Below are 20479 nucleotides of genomic sequence, written 5' to 3'. Positions count from 1 at the left end.
ATGTACATTTTGGGATACTTGAAATGCAAATGCATGTTGTAATGAATAGGATCTAGCCAAGTTTTTGTGGATATTTGATTAAGATATGGATTTCTTTATTTTCCCCTGCAGGGGAATGATGATGAAGCACAAGCGATAGCTAAAGCAGGCCAGACGATTGTACGACAGCTCGTACAACCTAACAGATTGTACTGTTACTATTACAGTGTTCTACGAGTAATTGTCTTTATTTGCTATGCATGCCAATGCTAAATCAGCTCAGATAAATTAAGGTACTATTATTATCATTGATAATTTTACTGCAGTGTCAACTCAGATACTGTACTGTGTATGAGAAAAAGAAACGCAGCTAGGAAAGTTGTCTTCTTCCATAACAGATGTACTCTGAGCGTCAGACCAACCAGCCCACACTGCATCCAGACATGAAGCTGGTTCCCCAGCCATCTGACCAGAGTGCCCTTTGCAGCTGTCAGCAAGAGCCTCAAAGAGATGATTCCAGCCTGGAGAAGGATGAACTCTGATCAACATTGTCAAAAGAAAGGGAAGAGACACTAGCTATTTCAGTACAAAAAGTGCCTTGGACTTCTGCTTGCTTGTTGATGGAGATTAAATGCAAGGAAGAAGTACTGTGTGACCAGGATTGCTAAGTGGATGTACCAACACTCGTATGGACGATCAAATATAAAATGTGGTTTGAGCCAGACAGACCTTGTCACAGCTCACTTTACTGGGCCTGGAATATGACCGTTTTATTGACAAGACCATTATGCAGAAGCATCTGTTTTCACTGTCCTGAGTGATATTTCATACTGCATTTTGTGTAATTGTATGATCATTGATGGTCACCATTATTACATTTGTATAAAATATTGTTGTTGTTGTTGTGTTAACCTTTTATTGACCAAGATGATCATGTCCTTTGTTTTTGTTATTCACTACCATAACTTAAAACATATATATTGGATGGCTACAATATTATAAATGTGTTGTTGCCATATAGATTGGTTGCTTTTTGGACTCTTCTAAAGCCACAATGATTGTGCAATTAAACGACCTATTTTCATTCGACCGTACTGTTGTGAATTTTTTTTATTGAAACATCCATGGACGACCAGAAACGTCAATAACTAGGGCTCAAATTCACACGTGCCAGAAAACAAAAAAGAGGGGGCACCCGGATTTGAACCGGGGACCTCTTGATCTGCAGTCAAATGCTCTACCACTGAGCTATACCCCCTTCTATTCATTCTAGGGAATGTTTTAGCATATATAGCTACGTGCGTCACAGTTCAGCAACGACAATCTTTTGATTGTATCGTAATATTGACTTCACTTTCGACTGCTTGATTTCCTAGACAACATACTCTGGTTTTGGCTGTAGTCAATAGCTACAGTTAAGAGACAAACAATAAACCAAGTAGCTATCTAGCAGGAAGCTGGTAGCACAGATAGATGACACATTTTGGTTATAGCTAGCGACGCAGAGCCTTGGCACCATGACCGGAAGTACTGTAACGTTAGCCAACCAGCGCTATTAAATGAATAGACAGCAGCCTTTTTACAATATGGTCAATTTTGCGGCTGTGGTAACTAGTGGAAATCATGGTGCGTATTTCGAGTAGTTTGCTAGCTTTGTTATTTACAATTATTCGAACCCAGTGCCATATAGCATATTACTATACAAAAAACGTAACATATTGAGAGGTCAACGACAATGTTGCAGTTAGCTATCTAGGTAAGTTAACTGTTAATAACCTCCGGCCGTGATTGGGAGTCAGTCCCATGGCGTCGCACAATTGGCCCAGCGTTGGCCGGGGTAGGCCGTCATTGTAAATAAGAATGTGTTGTTAATTAACTGACTTGCCTAGTTAAATAAAGGTTAATTAAATGTTACACATCTAACGTTAGCAGCTAACACAAGCGAGCTTTGTTTGGTCCATACTAGCTCTCGAGAACACAAGGGGGCTTACAGCCAGCAAGCTATATGTTATCACCTATTTAAATGGGATAGGTCCATGCATGCATGCATTGATACATACATACATGCATACATAAACTCAACAAAAAAAGAAACGTCCCTTTTTCAGGACCGTGTCTTTCAAAGATAATTTGTAAAAATCCAAATAACTTCACAGATCTTCATTGTAAAGGGTTTAAACACTGTTTCCCATGCTTGTTCAATGAACCATGAACAATTAATGAACATGCACATGTGGAACGGTTGTTAAGACACTAACAGCTTACAGACATAGGCAATTAAGTTCACAGTTATGAAAACTTAGGACACTAAAGAGGCCTTTCTACTGACTGAAAAACACCAAAAGAAAGACACCCAGGGTCCCTGCTCATCTGCGTGAACGTGCCTTAGGCATGCTGCAAGGAGGCATGACGACTGCAGATGTGGCCAGGGCAATAAATTGCAATGTCCGTACTGTGTGACACCTAAGACAGCACTACAGGACGGACAGCTGATCGTCCTCAAAATGGCAGACCACATGTAACAACTATGCTATGAAAGTGAACTGCGTTTGCACGTGATCAGGGGTGTATTCATTCCGCCAATTATGTTATAAAAACGTTTCTTAAACGCAAGCAAATGGAACAAAACGAGGATAAACATACCTGAATTTGTCCAATAGAAACTCTCGTTTGCAACTGTTTTTTCGGTAGAGTCGAAAAAGGACTAATGATTACACCCTATATCAGCTAGATCAATCAAGTTTATTTTATATAGCCCTTCGTACATCAGCTAATATCTCGAAGTGCTGTACAGAGACCCAGCCTAAAACCCCAAACAGCTAGAATGCAGGTGAAGAAGCACGGTGGCAAGGAAAAACTCCCTAGAAAGGCCAAAACCCAGGAAGAAACCTAGAGAGGAACCAGGCTATGAGGGGTGGCCAGTCCTCTTCTGGCTGTGCCGGGTGGAAATTATAACAGAACTATGCCAAGATGTTCAAAAATGTTCATAAGTGACAAGCATGGTCAAATAATAATCATGGATAATTTTCAGTTGGCTTTTCATAGCCGATCATTAAGAGTTGAAAAACAACAGGTCTGGGACAGGTGGCGGTTCCATAATCGCAGGCAGAACAGCTGAAACCGGAACAGCAGCAAGGCCAGGCGGACTGGGGACAGCAAGGAGCCACCACGCCCGGCAGTCCCGACGTATGGTCCCAGGGCTCAGGTCCTCCGAGAGAAAGAAAGAGAGAAGGAGAAAATTAGAGAGAGCCAAGATTTTCAAAATGTTCATAAATGACAAGCATGGTCAAATAATAATCAGGAATAAATCTGTTGGCTTTTCATAGCCGATCATTAAGAGTTGAAAACAGCAGGTCTGGGACAGGTAGGGGTTCCGTAACCGCAGGCAGAACAGTTGAAACTGGAATAGCAGCAAGGCCAGGTGGACTGGGGACAGCAGGGAGTCGTCATGCCCGGTAGTCCTGACGTATGGTCCTAGGGCTCAGGTTCTCAGAGAGAGAAAGAAAGAGAGAACGAGAGAATTAGAGAAAGCATACTTAAATTCACACAGGACACTGGATAAGACAGGAGAAGTACTCCAGGTATAACCAACTGACCCTAGCCCCCCGACACAAACTACTGCAGCATAAATACTGGAGGCTGAGACAGGAGCGGTCAGGAGACACTGTGGCCCCATCCGAAGATGCAGGCAAGAGTGTGCAAGGCAGTATTGTCTGTCCATGTGTCACTGCAATTATATGCTCATGGACAACATATTGTTTAATGGAGTTTTTATTATTCGTTTTATGAAGCATCACACAAGCTTTTTGATAGAAATTAAGCAACTCAGAAAAGTTGTACCATGCCAAGGTGAGAGGAGAGCACATAGATGAGAGAAGGGATACAACGTGGCTGTTATGAAAGTGAACTGCGTTTGCGCATGATCAGGGGTGTATTCATTCTGCCGATTATGTTGAAAAACGTTTCTTAAACGCAAGCAAACGGAAGAAAACGAGGATAAACATACCTGAATGTGTCCAATAGAAACTCTCGTTTGCAACTGCTGGACTAATGATTACACACTAAATCAGCTAGATGCAGGCAAGAGTGTGCAAGGTGGTATTGTCACCTCAAATTTGTCTCTCGACCTGCGTGGACCTACGTTGTAAACTGTCATTCCTAGGCTAGGTGTTAGCAACCTCATGATGTGTATAGGGAAAATTAGAGTATCATGTAGTAGCCTAAACCTATCGCTGTTACATTAAACTGGGTGAATTAAATATGAATGACAGTCATCCAATATGCTGTAATAGAAACAAGGCCATGCTCATGAAAAAAATAAATGGCACTGACCACCACTGTTTTCAATGTCTGCTTTTGAAAAATTGTACCCATCTACCAATAGTTGCCCTTCTTTGCGAGGCATTGGAAAACCCAGGTCTTTGTGGTTGAATCTGTGTTTGAAATTCACTGCTCGACTGAGGGACCTTACAGATAATTATGTGTGTGGGGTACAGAGATGAGGTAGTCATTCAAAAATCATGTTAAACACTAGTACTGCACAAACAGTGAGTCCATGCAACTTCTGTGACTTGTTAAGCCAATGTTTACTCCTGAACTTATTTAGGCCATAACAAAGGGTTTGAATACTTATTGATTGAAGATATTTCAGCTTTTCACTTTTAATTCATTTGTACAAATTGTACATAATTGCACTTTGACATTATGGGGTATTGTGTGTAGGCCAGTGACCCAAAAAATCTAAATGTAATCCATTTTAAATTCAGGCTGTAACACAACAAAATGTGGAAAAAGTCAAGGGGTGTGAATAATTTCTGAAGGCACTGTAGCTCCAAGAGATACGCATGAATAACTGCACATCCATAAAATTGCGTCTAATGTCTTCTGTGGACATTATACCTCCTGATCAAATGAAGTGTGCATAAACCTGATTATACATTAATTTAAAAAAATACAGTTCCAGCTAAACCAGGACAAGAAGAATTTGTCCAACTCTCAGGTACATTCAGGGCCCCCATGCCCCTCTTAAACTAAAAATGGAGTACAGGGCAATACGACAGGTAAAATCATTCTTCACTCACTGAAATGGACTACACGGGCATGTGGTAATATCTGTCTTTCCCATTTACTGTGTAGTTATTCTGCTTTTATCTTATTCTCTGATTCAGCACTTGCTCTTGACACATTCAGAGGGATGAATGAGAGCTTTGGGTTTGAGGACATTCTTAATGGTGAGTATTTGAATACGGGTATCATTCAGCTGTTTTACAAAAGGATGGGTGTGTAACTAACGTCGTGGTCATGTGTGTTTTCTTGCAGCCCAATGTGAATTGATGGGAGAGCCACATCTCATGATGCAGTACAAGTTGGGATGTGAGATTCAAATAAAATTTATTTTCAATCAAATTTAGTTACCAAGCCCTTTTTACATCAACAGATGTCACCAAGTGCTATACAGAAACCCAGCCTAAAACCCCAAACAGAAAGCAATGCAGAAGCACGGTGGCTAGGAAAAACCCCTTAGAAAGGCAGGAACCTAGGAAGAAACCTAAAGAGGAGCCAGGCTCTGAGGGGTGGCCAGTCCTCTTCTGGCTGTGCCGGGTGGAGATTATGAGTACATGGCCATTAAGGCCAGATTGTTCTTCATAAATGACCAGCTGGGTCAAATAATAATCACAGTGGTTGTAGAGGGGGCAAAAGATCAGTACCTCAGGAGTAAATGTCAGTTGGCTTTTCATAGCCCAGCATTCAGAGGTCGAGACAGCAGGTGCGGTAGAGTCGAAAAAGGATGTCTCCTAACTATGTTACATTTGTCATGTATGTGGTTTCATTTGTATTTTTTTAATAATTTTGGTTGGCTTCTTGCATGTCTTTAAAGACAATCATATTTCATACTGAATTATATGCTGATGGACAAGATATTGTTTAATGGAGTTTTTATTATTTGTTTAAAGAAGCATCACACAAGCGTTTTAATAGAAATGAAGCAAAACTCAGAAGAGTCGTACCATCTTTCTACACTAGATAGTGTAATCCGCAATATAGAACATTACTCATGTCATTTGAGGTCATCTGTCGTTGCAAACTCCATTTGGCATTATCTTAACTATTGGACGGACAACACTGCTTCAACTAAAAGGGAAGGTAACCAGGGTAGTTTAAAGAACTCAGGAGTAACATTTCTTTGATTTACAGCAGTACCAGAGTATTCTGCTTCATCTCTCAAACTTTTCAGATACATTTAGTGCAGACGTATGTTATATACTGTAATAGTTATGAGCATGATATAAAATGGTTGATATAATACAGATGTAATTGATGTCTTCTTAAATGGTAACAACAAAAGGAGGAAATGGTTTTTAAAAGCTTCTCACTAATCTTAAACGTTAACATTGAATTGAAGAAGTCAAATAAACAGTATATATATATATTAATCAAAAACTTCTTCCCTAACAATGTGCAGAATAAACCATAAAACTGTTAACTGGATGCCTATAATAGGATGTAGATATGGATCTTTTATCCTGTCTGTCGTAATCCTTCAGTCTAGCTTCTCCTCCTGGAAGTAGTCTGCATCATTGAGATGGTCCTGGAACTTCTCATATTGCTGAAAGAGAGATGTGGGAGTGAAGTGGTGAGGGAGTGTCAGTGAGGAAAATCAGAGAGTATTGATTTCTATTACACAAAATGACAGCGTGGGGGAACAAATCAGAGGGTTTTCTGAAACAGACAGCTGTGGATGGTAATTCAATGAGGGGTACTGTTATTTTATGGCGTGCAAGTGGGGTACATACCTCTGAGATCCAGCCCCTCTCCTCCAGTTTGGTGAACACCCTTTTCACTGTTTCCTTCACTGGCTCCTCTCCATTCTTCTCCTCCTCCTCCATCACTGTCCGGCAGTGTTGAAACAAGTGGTACTTGAAGTGTTTCAGAGCATGATACACCTCTGTTCGGCTGGCACAAACGGAGCCTACACTGAAAGCCTGCCATTTAGGAAAGACACATGCAAGGTGCAAAAACACTCAAGACAAACAGCACCCTGACATTTCACAAAATTATAAATTGGTGCAAGGTCCCATACACAATTATTTGATCTGATGATATACTTTTTGTTAGTGGGATTTTATGGGAAGCCAATGTCCCACTTGCTTTCTTCTAGGGACCGAGACAAAGACAGTGTTGATTTCTTCTCAGATGTAGTACCTGTGTGTCATCGGGCATGAATTGGTCCTCTTCGAGGCTGTTGAGGTCGTACAGTTGCCCTGAGAGACGCACACTGAAACTGCATTGTCTCTGGAGCTTGCATGCCTCACAAACACTCCGATGCAATCCTAACTTCAAAAGCCGGACCTTGGGATAACACTCCACACGCTCCTGAACGTGGACACACAAAAACACATACCAGTTTGCATATACTGTTTTTGAACATAATATAAGAATGGACGACTTAGCCAAAGTACAAGCATAGCTGTATACAGATGAGATCAGTGAATATGCAGCCAACTTTGAATGACTACACACAAACTCCTGTCTAAGTTCTCTGTGAAATGGTTCTTCACCTTGTAACGGTCGGTCCAGCGGCTCCGCTGTTTCAGGTTCTCCAGGCGAGGGAGGATTGTCCGCTCATCAAAGTGGAACAGTGACGCCTTCATCTCCTGAGCATATCGCTTTGTCCGATCACCACCTGCTCACAGTTATCAAACAAATAGATTCCCTACAATTGGATCATGCAGTTGATTGCGGATGGTTTTTGAGACCGCTATTGTTTAAAAACACTTACCATAAAGAGACTTGAGAAAGGTTTCATCCAGGACGTTGATCATAAGGGCTTTGAGGACCACTTGAAAGTGATTGAGCTGAGACCCTGTGATGACTAGCAAAAGGAGGAAAGAAGCAAAGGAATCATACAACACAGTGTGCTTTTACCTGCGAATATTGACCCATGATAAAGTGTGTCAGCTGACTCACACTGGCGTGGAAGAGAAACAGCTATCTCATCTGACACCTCCTCATTCTTGTCCCCTGTCTTATCCTCAACTATGAAGTCCTTCAGACTGTCGCTGTGATCTGCTGCCTCTTCTTCACTGCTGCCCAGCAATAGTTCGGGGGTGTCCTCTTCTTCATCATTATCGCCACTAACATCTTCAGCTACTTTACCCTTGTCTTCATCACTTGAATCCTGGATATTTACAAGAGAACCACAGCAATACATGGGTTGTAAAACAATGTTCAACAACAAAGAATGTTTCCTCAGTCCATATATGGACAGATTATTGTGGGTGTATGCAACATGATTCTGCCCAAAGGATCAACACTTATGTCATGCTCGTCTACATGATATGGTGGTAAGATACCTCCAACGTGCCCCTGCGTTTCGGAACGCGGGACTTCACCTTCTTGGATAATGCCAGGAGTTTAGACTGGCGTTGCTTTCGTTTAGCTGCGGTCTGTTTAGCTTCGGCAACTTTTTTGTCCTTTTCTGCAGCACTCTCGTCCTCCGAATCGGAATCGTGGCTTTGTTGTTTTACGCGTTTTTTAGGAACGACTTTCCTTTTAGGCTTGGTTCCTACGTCGCTGTCAGAGTCGCTGGAGCTGTCTGCGAGGACGCGCTTCCGACGAGGACGGCACCTACCTTCGCTGGAGCTACTACCATCGCTGGCAGGGCTCTGTTCCCCACTGGCAGGTGTACTTTCGCTCCCACTGTCCGAATTCTGATAGTCACTCTCTGAAGCACTGATGCTAGTCGTGCTCGCGCAGGACTCCTCGTCACTGTCATCAAGGATAGACGACGGCAATCCGATTTGAGCCCTTTTCTTCGACGCTTCAGCTTTATTTTTTCGCAACGTTGCGAACACTTTACGCTTGTACAGGCTTTCCATTGTAGTTTACGCAGTGTTGCCAAGTTAACAGTCCAAATAAACGTTAAATAACGTTAGCAATATTGGCTGGCTGGCTGGCTAGCTAGCAATTAGCTAATGTGAGATGCAGAACATGCTCATTTAAAAAAAGACGCGCAATCATATGTAAACAACGTTAATCTGGGTTGATACCAAGCTTTAACCACGGTGAACCTTTAAAAAAAAATCTAATTGTATCTCGTGTGCACGTTTTGTTTTGTTGATGTTGTCGTGTGCTTCTTCCCACTTCCGCTCTCGACTCCCGCCCTCCACTTAAAATGGCCTCTAAAATCAGAGCGCCTCTCCCGGCCATTCGAGATAAATTACTCGTTTTTTTGGGGGGGCCTACTGTTAGGCTACTTGTATGAAGTCAATTAGTGATATATATTTTTTGCTAATGTGCATCATGTAGACAAATAAGGTTTATTTATATAAAATATGTTAAAAGCTTATTTATTTATTCATGCCTCAATTCAGAAATAAATGAGTAATCTATTTTAATAATCATATTTTATTCTGGAAAACTGGTAAATGTTCTTCACAAATAAGATAATCAAACAATATAACACATGTCAGCAATAAGAAGGCTTTTTGACATTTATAATCAGCAAGAAAGCATTTATTAATTTCATGACCAGGTGAGAATCTGACCCTGCTGATAATAAGTACTCCCCCTTGTGATCAAAGATTACACTATGGACAATAAACTGGACACCTGAGTTGATGCCAGCTCCACCAGCTTAACTGAACAATCATTACTAGTGATAGCCAGTGTCTGGCCTGATGGGTGGAAGGCCACTTGGTTGCTAGGATGTGGTCCAGTTTCCATGGTTATCATGACTTATCATGCACTGCTACTTTCCTCATATCCCATAGTTTGACCACACCGTATGATTCATAGGAGGCAACAGTGTCGCCCAGTGCATTAAAGGTGGCATGGTTGCAGGAATGCTGGTGGCCATAAAAGGTCTGTGCACACAGTCCAATCCTGGCTTCCCACAAAGACAGGGTTTATCAGCAGCTTTGCAGGTCACACACCTTTGTAGTGTTGTCCTTTGAGCAGTAGGAAACAAAGTCACCACATGAGTGGAAGGAACAGCACCACATGGCATGGGTGTGGCCATCCAGAGTCAGGATGCAGTGGCCTTGGGAGAAATCCCAGATCCTTACTGTTGTGTCTCCATTTGGGTGAAAGCTGCAGCCAAAGAGCCAATCACTATGACCCTCCCCAGTCATGATCATCTCCCCAACAGACATACCCCACAACCTCCAGAGCTGGTCGTCACTGGAGGAGGCTACAATAAACATACGGGGGTGCAGGGCGAGGCAGCTTATTGGCAGGGTATGGACCTTCAGTGAGTTGGTGAGGCGGAATTCAGATGCTTTGGTGCCCTGTGATGGCAGAGCTTTTATTTGGCCTAAGTAGGGGTTCACACAGTTGCTGACAGGAAACTCAGAGTCTTTGGGGTGTTTCTGAGCTGTGTTTTTGGTTGGGTCTTTGTCTTGGTCATATAGGGCAATTCCATCATTCTGTTGTCGGACTCTTTCCCCAGACTCTGGTATTTCTCCTGTTCTGGGGGAAGACCAGTGTGTATTACGCAGGGTGGCTTCCAGGCTGTTGGCCACATGTTCTGTCCCTCTAAACTGATGAGCATTTTCTGTTTCAGCGCCACTTGGTACCTATCACTCAGCTGCTTCAGTGCAGGCTCATATGAACCATAGTGCTTCTTCAGTTGTTTGATGTATTAAACAAGCCTGTTCTTCTCTTGGACAAGACACGTATGCTGCAGATGATGGAAATCCTTCTCTTTCTGAAGCTTGACCAGTGTTTCACCAGCTTTGAAAGCTGCCCGACTTAAGCTGTCCCGCTCTCTCTGCATATTCTTCACCTCATTGTCTATACATTTGTTGTGGGTAAATGCGTCAGGCACAAACGCCACCAGCTCGGTATTCAACAACCCCCTCTGCTCCATTTCGTACCACTCTGCTTGGAAGCAATCCAAAGTTCTGCTCATGCCCATTTTGACAAGGAAGTTGCGGATAAAATTATCCACCACTTCTGGAATGTGGGTGATGGGTTGCTTAGCTGAGCCTCTGCTCTGTAACACGGACCCCGTTTCATCTGAGCATCGCGCAATGCTCTTATCGCGGCCTCCAAATCCTCATCCCCCTCTGCCATGCTCCTTTCTTCATAGGCCAGAACTTCCTCATATTGATAATCGTCTGTTGAGTCATCTGGTATCGACATCTTTTCGAGGTAATATGGCCCATCGACTGATTCCTCCGCTGTTTCATTTGTCGCAGCCATTCTTCCAACAACCCCTTTCTGCGTTTGTTCTCCATGGTCACGAATTTACGCAACATTAAGGGTGCGTTCGTAAATTCCCTTTGGCTATCTTCTACAGTTTCAGAGGACTCTCGTCTGAGTGTGCCAGACACGCAGAATAACTGATGAATTTACAAACGGACAATCTGACAACACTCGGAATTTACGAACGCCCAGAGCGCACTCTGGCACTCCCGATTGAATTTACGAACACACCCTAAATCTGCACAGTTTACATGGAATGTGATAGGCCTACAGCATGGGCGTCAAACTAATTCCACCGTGTCTGCAAGTTTTTGTTTTCCCCTTTCAATTAAGACCTAGACAACCAGTTAAATTGTAAAAATATTAATCTTATATGTGGTAAATGGTACGTGTGTACAGTTGAAGTCGGAAGTTTACATAAACTTAGGTTGGAGTCATTAAAACTCGTTTTTCAACCACTCCACAAATTTCTTGTTAACAAACTATAGTTTTGGCAAGTCGGTTAGGACATCTACTTTGTGCATGACATAAGTAATTTTTCCAACAATTGTTTACAGACAGATTATTTCACTGATAATTCACTGTATCACAATTCCAGTGGGTCAGAAGTTTACATACACTAACTTGACTGTGCCTTTAAACAGCTTGGAAAATTCCACAAAATGATGTAATGGATTTAGAAGCTTCTGATCTGCTAATTGACATCATTTGAGTTAATTGGAGGTGTAGCTGTGGATGTATTTCAAGGCCTACCTTCAAACTCAGTGCCTTGTTGCTTGACATCATGAGAAAATCAAAAGAAATCAGCCAAGATCTGCATTGCTGGTGCATTGCTGCAGGAGGGACTGGTGCACTTCACAAAATAGATGGCGTCATGAAGGAGGAAAATTCTGTGGATATATTGAAGCAACATCTCAAGACATCAGTCAGGAAGTTAAAGCTTGGTCGCAAATGGGTCTTCCAAATGGACAATGACCCCAAGCAAACTTCCAAAGTTGTGGCAAAATGGCTTAAGGACAACAAAGTCGAAGTATTGGAGTGGCCATCACAAAGCCATGACTTCAGTCCCATAGAAAATGTGTGAGCAGAACTGAAAAAGCGAGCAAGGAGGCCTACAAACCTGACTCAGTTACACCAGCTCTGTCAGGAGGAATAGGCCAAAATTCACCCAACTTATTGTGGGAAGCTTGTGGAAGGCTACACACAACGTATGGCCCAAGTTAAACAATTTAAAGGCAATGGCACCAAATACTAATTGAGTGTATGTAAACTTCTGACCCATTGGGAATGTGATGAAAGAAATAAAAGCTGAAATAAATCATTCTCTCTACTATTATTCTGACATTTCACATTCTTAAAATAAAGTGGTGATCCTAACTAACCTAAGACAGGGACTTTTTACTAGGATTAAAGGTCAAGAATTGTGAAAAACTGAGTTGAAATATATTTGGCTAAGGTGTATGTAAACTTCCGACTTCAACTATATATAGATTGTGTATAGGCTTGTCTCCCATATGAATCTTCTCTTTGTGCCCGACTGGGTTCAAATGCCTTCTGTTTCTTTTTTTCTGTATTTATTTATCAATGTATGTATGTATGTATGTATGTATGTAAGTATGTATGTATGTATGTATGTATGTATGTATGTATGTATGTATGTATGTATGTATGTATGTATGTATGTATGTACAGTACCAGTCAAAAGTTTGGACACACCTACTCATTCAAGGGATTTTCTTTATTTTTTACTATTTTCTACATTGTACAATAATAGTGAACACATCAAAACTTTGAAATAACACATATAGAATCATGTAGTAACCAAAAAACTGTTAAACAAATCAAAATATATTTTATATTTGAGATTCTTCAAATAGCCACCCTTTGACTTGATGATAGCTTTGCACATGCTTGGCATTCTCTCAACCAGCTTCATGAGGAATGCTTTTCAAACAGTGTTGAAGGAGTTCCCACATATGCTGGGCACTTGTTAGCTGCTTTTCCTTCACGCTGCTGTCCAACTCATCTCAAACCATCTCAATTGGGTTGAGGTCGGGTGATTGTGGAGGCCAGGTCATCTGATGCAGCACTCCATCACTCTCCTTCTTGGTCAAATAGCCCTTACACATCCTGGAGGTGTGTTGGGTCATTGTCCTGTTGAAAAACAAATTATAGTCCCTCTAAGCGCAAACCAGATGGGATGGCGTATCGCTGCAGAATGTTGTGGTAGCCATGCTGGTTAAGTGTACCTTGAATTCTAAACAAACCACCAGCAAAGCACCATCACACTTCCTCCTCCATGCTTCACAGTGGGAACCACACATGCGGAGATCATCCGTTCACCTATTCTGCGTCTCACAAAGACACGGCGGTTGGAACCAAAAATCTCAAATTTGGACTCATCAGACCAAGGGACAGGTTTCCACCAGTCTAATGTCCATTGCTTGTGTTTTTTGATCCAAGCAAGTCTCTTCTTATTGGTGTCCTTTAGTAGTGGTTTCCTTGCAGCAATTTGACCATGAAGGCCTGATTCACGAAGTATCCTCTGAACAGTTGATGTTGTGATGTGTCTGTTACTTAAACTCTGTGAAGCATTTATTTGGGCTGCAATCTGAGGTTGGTAACTCTAATGAACTTATCCTCTGCAGCAAAGGTAACTCTGGCTCTTCCTTTCCTGTGGCGATCCTCATGAGAGCCAGTTTCATCATAGCGCTGGAAGTTTTTTGCGACTGCACTTGAAGACACTTTCAAAGTTCTTGAAATGTTCCATATTGACTGACCTTCATGTCTTAATGTAATGATGGACTGTAATTTCTCTTTGTTTAATTGAGCTGTTCTTGCCATAATATGGACTTGGTCTTTTACCAAATAGGGCTATCTTCTGTATACCACCCCTACCTTGTCACAACACAACTGATTGGCTCAAATGCATTAAGAAGGAAAGAAATTCCACAAATGAACTTTTAACGAGACTGTTGGAAAAGCATTCCAGGTGAAGCTGGTTTAGAGAATGCCAAGAGTGTGCAAAGCTGTCATCAAGGCAAAGGGTGGCTACTTTTAATAATCTCAAATATAACATTTATCTTGATTTGTGTAACATTTTTTTGGTTACTACATGATTCCGTATGTGTTATTTCATAGTTTTGATGTCTATTATTATACAATGTAGAAAATAAAAACAAAGAAATACCCTTGAATGAGTAGGTGTGTCCAAACTTTTGACTGGTACTGTATGTGTATGTATCTATGTATGTATATTATTTTACTGCTCTAGGGATATAATTATTGTTTGGAATACCTTATTTACTATTATGTATTGATTTTTACCTTGTATTTTTCAGTCTTTATGCGATGCGCAGTGCAGAGAATACCGGAAGAAGAATTATCATTGAATTATTGTAATGTTTGTTTATGTGTCAATTAATCCCAAAAGGGATGAGTTGCCAATTGGCGATTTGACGCGAAAATAAAATGTAATTAATGAATCAATTCAACAGGTGATGAGAGTTCCTTACTAATGAGCGACCTTAATTAATCCATCAAGTACAAGCGTGGAGCGAAAACCCGCAGACACCGGGCCTCTGAGGAATGAGTTTGACACGTGGCCTACAGGCCGCTAGAGCAATGTGGATGATTTTGAATCTAAATTGTAAAAAATACTAACATTTCCCTCTCCTTTATTCCTCAACTACAACAATTACGCACATGAAGCCCGCGAATAAAAAATGATATATAAATAAACCGTATCTAATGCCATTGACACTTATGTGAATGTTTTTGATGTGATTTTTTAATGTAATTATTTGTCTGTGTATTTCACAGCAAATATAGCACATTGAATGGAGAGAGAGAAATTAGAGAGAGAGAGAGAAAACGAGAACTGTTAATTTCCTAACCTGCAATGGCAAAACCATTACAGCAGGTGGCATATTCAATTCGCAGTTGATGCTACATGTATAGGACCGCTCTATGACATACACACACAGCCTAACAGCTTCTTCTCTCTTTGTCTCTCTCCCTCTCTCCTTCACACACATACACACACTTTTGCACTGATCTCTGCATATTCAAATGTCAGTCCCCCATTTCACCTGTCCTATAACCTATAGCCTATACACTCTTAGAAAATAGGGTTATTTGGCTGTCCTCATAGGAGAACCATTTTTGGTTCCAGGCAGAACCCATTTGGGTTCCATGTAGAACCCTCTGTAGTAAGGGCTCTACATGGAACCCAAAAAGGTTCTGCCTGGAACCAAAACTGTTTTTTTCATATGTTTCTCCTTTGGGGAAAGCCTTAGAACCCTTGTAGGTTCTAGATAGCACCTCCTCACCTTGCTCTATAACACAATTGTATCCATATGTCAAAGTGCCATCTGATCTAAACATGGAAATGTATGGAAACAGCTCTTGAGAAAAGATAGGCTATGATCTGGCTGGTTCTTGAAATTGAACTTGACTGACAATCAATCCGGGGCTAAGATGTTTCTCTTCTCATCTGGCAACCAATAGGAAGCCAAGGATACGTGGATGCGACAGATTTGGAAACTGTGGTAAGTGAAGTAGCATTCAGATGTCAGTGTAGACAGAGGAGGAGAGAGGGGAGGCAGGGCGGTCGAAGAATAGGCGTTTACGAATTCAAGCTCTGTCCAGACTAGAGGCTCACCTGTTAGGCGCAAGACATGAGCCATCCAAATGAGAAAGATGCCTCGGGCACAATCGAAAGTAAACCTAAATCGCCCATGCTTTCATCATACTGCATCGAAAGCATTCTCGGCCGACGAAGTCCCCTCAAAGTCAGACTCACAGGAATGCAAAGTTTACCAATGCTACTGACTGGGAGTGCGGAGCATAATGCACCTTTGGAAGGTAAGACAATATGTTGTAGGTTGACTGCTAACTTTCTCTGTAACCCATATGCAATTATAGAAAACATCTCCACATGTATACTGCCTTTGCTGCTAAATACAATTGCATTTTATTTAATGAGGTGAATGTTCTTTGCATTTAATTAGGCCTGATGGGTTTTAAAGAAGCCTATAAACAACATTGCCTTATAAAAAGGGCTATTATAATGTGATGAAACGTATCATATTGCATGTTGCGCTGTTGATTATTTATAAATTCCTTAAAATAAACTATATCTCTTTGCAGCCTCTCAGAAAGATGCGGACATTCACCTGCCCCCCAAGTTGCACCGTCTGTATGGCCCAGGGGGAAAGCTCATGGATTCCAGACGGGGAATTCACGAGAATGAGGAGCAAGAAGAGAGGGAGCGTCCTCTAGACAAAGTCTACGAAAATCTGAAAATCACTCAGGCGCCACAAGTTAGCATCAGCCGCAGTAAATCATACAGGGAAAACGCGTCCCACAGTCAGAGCGAGGAAGATAGGAACCTCGGGCGACGGACAGAGGAGCACGCGGAACTTGGCGCCCTAAAGTTCGAGGAGGACACTGGCAAGGAGCTTATCTGCGAAGACACAGAAATGTCCCCAAAGAACGGAGAGAGTTTGCACATCAATGGAGACGTAAAAGACGGAGAGGACAGCGTGTGCCTCTCAGCTGGCAGTGACTCAGAGGAGGGGATGCTAAAGCGAAAACAGAGGAGATACAGGACTACGTTTACCAGTTATCAGCTTGAGGAGTTGGAGAGAGCTTTCCAGAAAACGCACTACCCCGATGTGTTCACGAGGTAGCATTCTCATTTGCCTGCATTTATCAGTTATTTGAACACTATGAACATCTGTTACATATATGCCTATAGGCTTATGGTCATAAAAATAAATATTGTGCTCTTAAATAAAAAGTAATCATTGATCATCCAAATAGGAAGTCTAGAGATATGATTCGAAAGTGAGCCTTTCTTAATAGTAAATGATTGCATTGAGGTGATTAAAAACATATTATAACACGGACATTGTTTGGCTTAGAAATGTAAGAATATGAAACATATTTTATTATTACATTTGAGCATTATCAGAAGAGTAATATTATTAATGACATTAATATTATGAATTATGATAATTACGCAATAATAATAATAATACATGTAATACACTAATAATATAAATCACACACAACAAAACGAAATATTAAAAGATGTGTGTGCGCGCAACAATCCCTATCAAGGAATAGAATAACAGTTTAGACCAATTGTAATGTAGATCTGCACATAGTCGTTCTCATTTGAATTATTATGAATTGTTATTGTGGATTTTTATTATTAATAGCCTAATTGTGGTTGCCAAAAAGATTTTTACAAAACGTTTAAATTCTTGATGTCAATTGAAGTTGGCTGCTACAGATAAAAAAGGTTGGCATAATTGCATCTTTACAAAAACATATTTGTGAGATATGTTTTTTATTGCTTAATTCCCAAAGGAAAGTTTGGAAGAAGATTCATGGCTGTTAGTAGAGATCATGTAGGCACAATTTATATTATTTCTTTTCAAAGAAGCCTACGCACACAGCCTAATCCAACGACGATATTGATTTAATATAATGTCATTTGTATTGTTATCATTGAGGCTTGTATTATTGTCATCATTGGATTTGGGAATTCTACGACGAAATCTGTGATGATAACTGAATATCGTGTGCAATTGTTCTCTTTTTTCGATTTAGGGAGGAGTTAGCGATGCGGTTGGATCTCACTGAGGCTCGTGTGCAAGTGAGTGTCAATTATTATTAGTTCATATTTTACATTATTGTGACCAGGCTACAATAGCCTATTAGTGCTAGTCATTCTACTATCATATTTAATTTCGTGCAACAACAATTACATGCAGCAACATAATAGGGCAGCCTATAATAACGTTAATTATAATAACATTGTATATTATAGACCTAATTGTACATTAGGAGTATTATTATTACTACATTTGTAATACATGTGTAATACATTTGTAATACAGTTCACTTTAGACATGCAGCGAGAGGAGAAAGTATTCAAACACACCCGAAAAATGAATATGCTTCAGGGCGTTCATGACGGTATCATGCACTTAACAGCGCAAACAGAGCCAGTATTGACGAAAGTGACCTCCTTGCATAGCGGTGGCGGGGTAATGCTATTTGATTTCCCATCTTCTTATTATAATAGCCGCGCATTGATCGGATTTCTCACACCTTATGTGAGATAAACGCCATTGTAGGTTAGCTACCCTACCATCCTCATTTAGAACATTGCTTACATTTTGAAACTTGAGTCTCAACCTTAGATACCAGACTACGCATTTACCCCTCCCACATGTCACTCGCTTCAGAGCTGTAGATGAGCAAATCAGTCTTTGGAGAGGTGATAAAACCTTGTAAATTCCATATGTTTCATTTTATAGCCAGTGTCAAGTCTGAATTGGAGGGGAACCTGGTTGCACATTCTCTCCCTCTCTGTTCTCTTCACTGTCTCTACACAAGTTGATTTACTTTCAATTTGCACAAAATGTGCTTTATTGTCATGCCCAAATTGTAATATGTAAAACAGTTAATAAATAGACAACTGTTCCCCAACATTTTGAAATCAACGAAACCTAACCTCAATCCTAATGGTCTTTCACTTCCTCCCTCTCTCTAAGGTGTGGTTCCAAAACCGGCGAGCTAAGTGGCGGAAGCGGGAAAAAGCCGGGGTTCAGACTCACCCCCCAGGACACCCCTTCTCTGGACCCCTGGGTGCAGCACACCACTTGAGCCACTACCTGGAGGGAAGTCCTTTCTCACCCCACTCTCACCCCTCCCTGGAGTCTGCCTGGACTGCTGCAGCCACCTCGTTCCAGGGTCTGACACAGCCCCTTGCCAGCTCTGCCTCCCCCCTGGGATTTGGCCCCTTCCTGGGAGCAGCCATGTTTAGACACCCCACCTTTATTAGCCCCTCCTTTGGAAGGTGAGCACTGCCCACAGCTCTACATTAGTAAGACTGCATCTGATTGGATCGGTTCCATCTGGATTGTATGTCTAATGAACTATTTCTCACTTTTCTCGTTCCCTTATGTCATCTTCTGTATCTCCCCTCTCTCTTCCAACCTTCTCACTCTCTCTTCCTCCATCGGCAGACTCTTCTCTAGCATGGGTCCTCTGACACTCTTACGCCAGCCCATACCCGCTGTAGAGACTCCAGTCCAGCCCCCGATGGCATTGTCAGAGCCCTCCCCCTCCTCGCCTGTGGACCGCCGGGCCTCCAGCATCGCAGCACTGCGGCTCAAAGCTAAAGAGCACTCAGCTCAGCTGACACAACTCAACATCCTACCTTCCAGCATGACTGGGAAGGAGGTGTGTTGAGAGACATCAGACTCCCTCCAATTCCCCCTACATGGAGCACGAGTCATGACCAAAGGAATAGCAGCTTAGAAGTGGTATAGCACAACTTAACCTTGTCTAAACTCCTCCCCAGTTAGTTGTCCCAAAGTTCTGTTACTCCACACTCTCCACAACAGTGAAACATGCTTTCCTCATGAACTGAAGAAGAGAGAAGAAATGTTAAAAAAGTGGACTCCCTGCCCTTTGACCCTCAGGAATGACCTGTTAGCAGCTTCTCACAGGGTGCTACGCAGTGTTTACCAACTCCAGTATCCACAACAGCACACATTTTTGTTGTAGACCCGGATAAAAACACCCGATTCAATTTGTCAAGGGCTTGACGATTAGTTGACAACTAGAATCAGGTGTGATTGTCCGGAGCCACAACAAAAAAACATGCACTGCTGGGGATACTGGAGGACCGGAGTTGGAAAAACACTGCTACAAGCCACCAAAGGGATAGATCTAGGCCCTGGAAAGGTTCAAATGGAGGGAAATGCTGTAGACTACAGACTGTGTAAGTTTAAATATCATATAATGTACATTTCATGTATTGATAACATGGTGTCTGTTGATAGATTTTCGCAGTCTTCTTAAATTAGTTGGTTATTCAAGTTTGTATTTATGACCAGTCCTGTATGAGCCAGAAGGAAGTTTTCAAGAGGAAAATTGAAATTTATTTTAAAAATTATTTCCTGGTTTCAGATGAATCAGTTGAAAAGAGCTAAGACAATAAACTGTCAAATGGAAAACGTTTCACCTTTCGTTGCGTTTAACTGTGTTGCAGTGAAAATAAAAATTAAAAGTGAAATAATTCTGTGGACAGAATTGAGAGGTGTATTCAACAGCATGAAACAATATAATAACAAGCTCGCAACAGACGACATAAACAGTGGTCTCTCCAAATACTGGTGTAGCCTACAGTCTCACTGAGGGATCTCAAGAGCTGGATTCAGGGACAGAGGTGTGGATTAAGGATTTATATGGTCATACAGTGGAGTTC

The 20479-nt window shown here is 41.5% G+C and overlaps 2 protein-coding genes, 1 long non-coding RNA gene, 1 other non-coding gene and 1 pseudogene across 5 annotated transcripts; 2 read left to right on the top strand and 3 right to left on the bottom strand.

The window, feature by feature from the left end:
* Window positions 1–1165: 1165 nt before the first annotated feature.
* Window positions 1166–1237, bottom strand: trnac-gca (transfer RNA cysteine (anticodon GCA)). Its single transcript has one exon. It is a non-coding gene; the product is annotated as a tRNA-Cys (tRNA).
* Window positions 1238–1456: 219 nt separating this feature from the next.
* On the top strand, window positions 1457–5559 carry LOC129868998 (uncharacterized). Its single transcript, XR_008761843.1, has 3 exons — window positions 1457–1735; window positions 5148–5210; window positions 5299–5559. It is a non-coding gene; the product is annotated as an uncharacterized LOC129868998 (long non-coding RNA).
* A 341-nt stretch (window positions 5560–5900) lies between these two features.
* Window positions 5901–9134, bottom strand: LOC129868997 (coiled-coil domain-containing protein 82-like). Of its 2 annotated transcripts, none has more exons than XM_055943419.1 (7): window positions 8334–9134; window positions 7948–8158; window positions 7760–7852; window positions 7539–7666; window positions 7183–7353; window positions 6774–6962; window positions 5901–6586 (listed from the first exon to the last, which is right to left on the bottom strand). In XM_055943419.1, the coding sequence occupies exons 1-7, from the start codon at window positions 8856–8858 to the stop codon at window positions 6521–6523; spliced, it is 1383 nt and encodes a 460-aa protein (XP_055799394.1). In that variant the 5' UTR covers window positions 8859–9134; the 3' UTR covers window positions 5901–6520. The 2 variants fall into 2 exon arrangements, with proteins under 2 accessions (XP_055799394.1, XP_055799395.1); XM_055943420.1 differs by having other exon boundaries at window positions 7539–7663; window positions 8334–9133.
* Window positions 9135–9453: 319 nt separating this feature from the next.
* On the bottom strand, window positions 9454–11380 carry LOC129867814 (sperm-associated antigen 16 protein-like; annotated as a pseudogene).
* A 4392-nt stretch (window positions 11381–15772) lies between these two features.
* LOC129868996 (aristaless-related homeobox protein-like) lies at window positions 15773–20232 on the top strand. The gene is made up of 5 exons (XM_055943418.1): window positions 15773–16053; window positions 16339–16876; window positions 17809–17854; window positions 18759–19063; window positions 19233–20232. Exons 1-5 carry the CDS (start codon window positions 15867–15869, stop codon window positions 19456–19458), a joined length of 1302 nt encoding a protein of 433 aa, XP_055799393.1. The 5' UTR covers window positions 15773–15866; the 3' UTR covers window positions 19459–20232.
* Window positions 20233–20479: the final 247 nt, after the last annotated feature.

This window comes from Salvelinus fontinalis, chromosome 13 (assembly GCF_029448725.1).
Source record: "Salvelinus fontinalis isolate EN_2023a chromosome 13, ASM2944872v1, whole genome shotgun sequence".
In the NCBI taxonomy this organism is placed as follows: domain Eukaryota; kingdom Metazoa; phylum Chordata; class Actinopteri; order Salmoniformes; family Salmonidae; genus Salvelinus; species Salvelinus fontinalis.
This window is presented reverse-complemented; position numbering and strand designations above follow the sequence as displayed.

Excerpts from the sequence above, each read along its gene's own strand:
- LOC129868997 (XM_055943419.1), bottom strand. The coding sequence starts at position 8,858 with ATGGAAAGCCTGTACAAGCGTAAAGTGTTCGCAACGTTGCGAAAAAAT. Across the intron at positions 7,853-7,947 it reads TGTTTCTCTTCCACGCCAGT|TCATCACAGGGTCTCAGCTC; the intron begins GTGAGTCAGCTG and ends TCCTTTTGCTAG. Across the intron at positions 7,354-7,538 it reads GCTGGACCGACCGTTACAAG|GAGCGTGTGGAGTGTTATCC; the intron begins GTGAAGAACCAT and ends GTCCACGTTCAG.
- LOC129868996 (XM_055943418.1), top strand. The coding sequence starts at position 15,867 with ATGAGCCATCCAAATGAGAAAGATGCCTCGGGCACAATCGAAAGTAAA. Across the intron at positions 16,054-16,338 it reads GCATAATGCACCTTTGGAAG|CCTCTCAGAAAGATGCGGAC; the intron begins GTAAGACAATAT and ends ATCTCTTTGCAG. Across the intron at positions 16,877-17,808 it reads TACCCCGATGTGTTCACGAG|GGAGGAGTTAGCGATGCGGT; the intron begins GTAGCATTCTCA and ends TTTTCGATTTAG.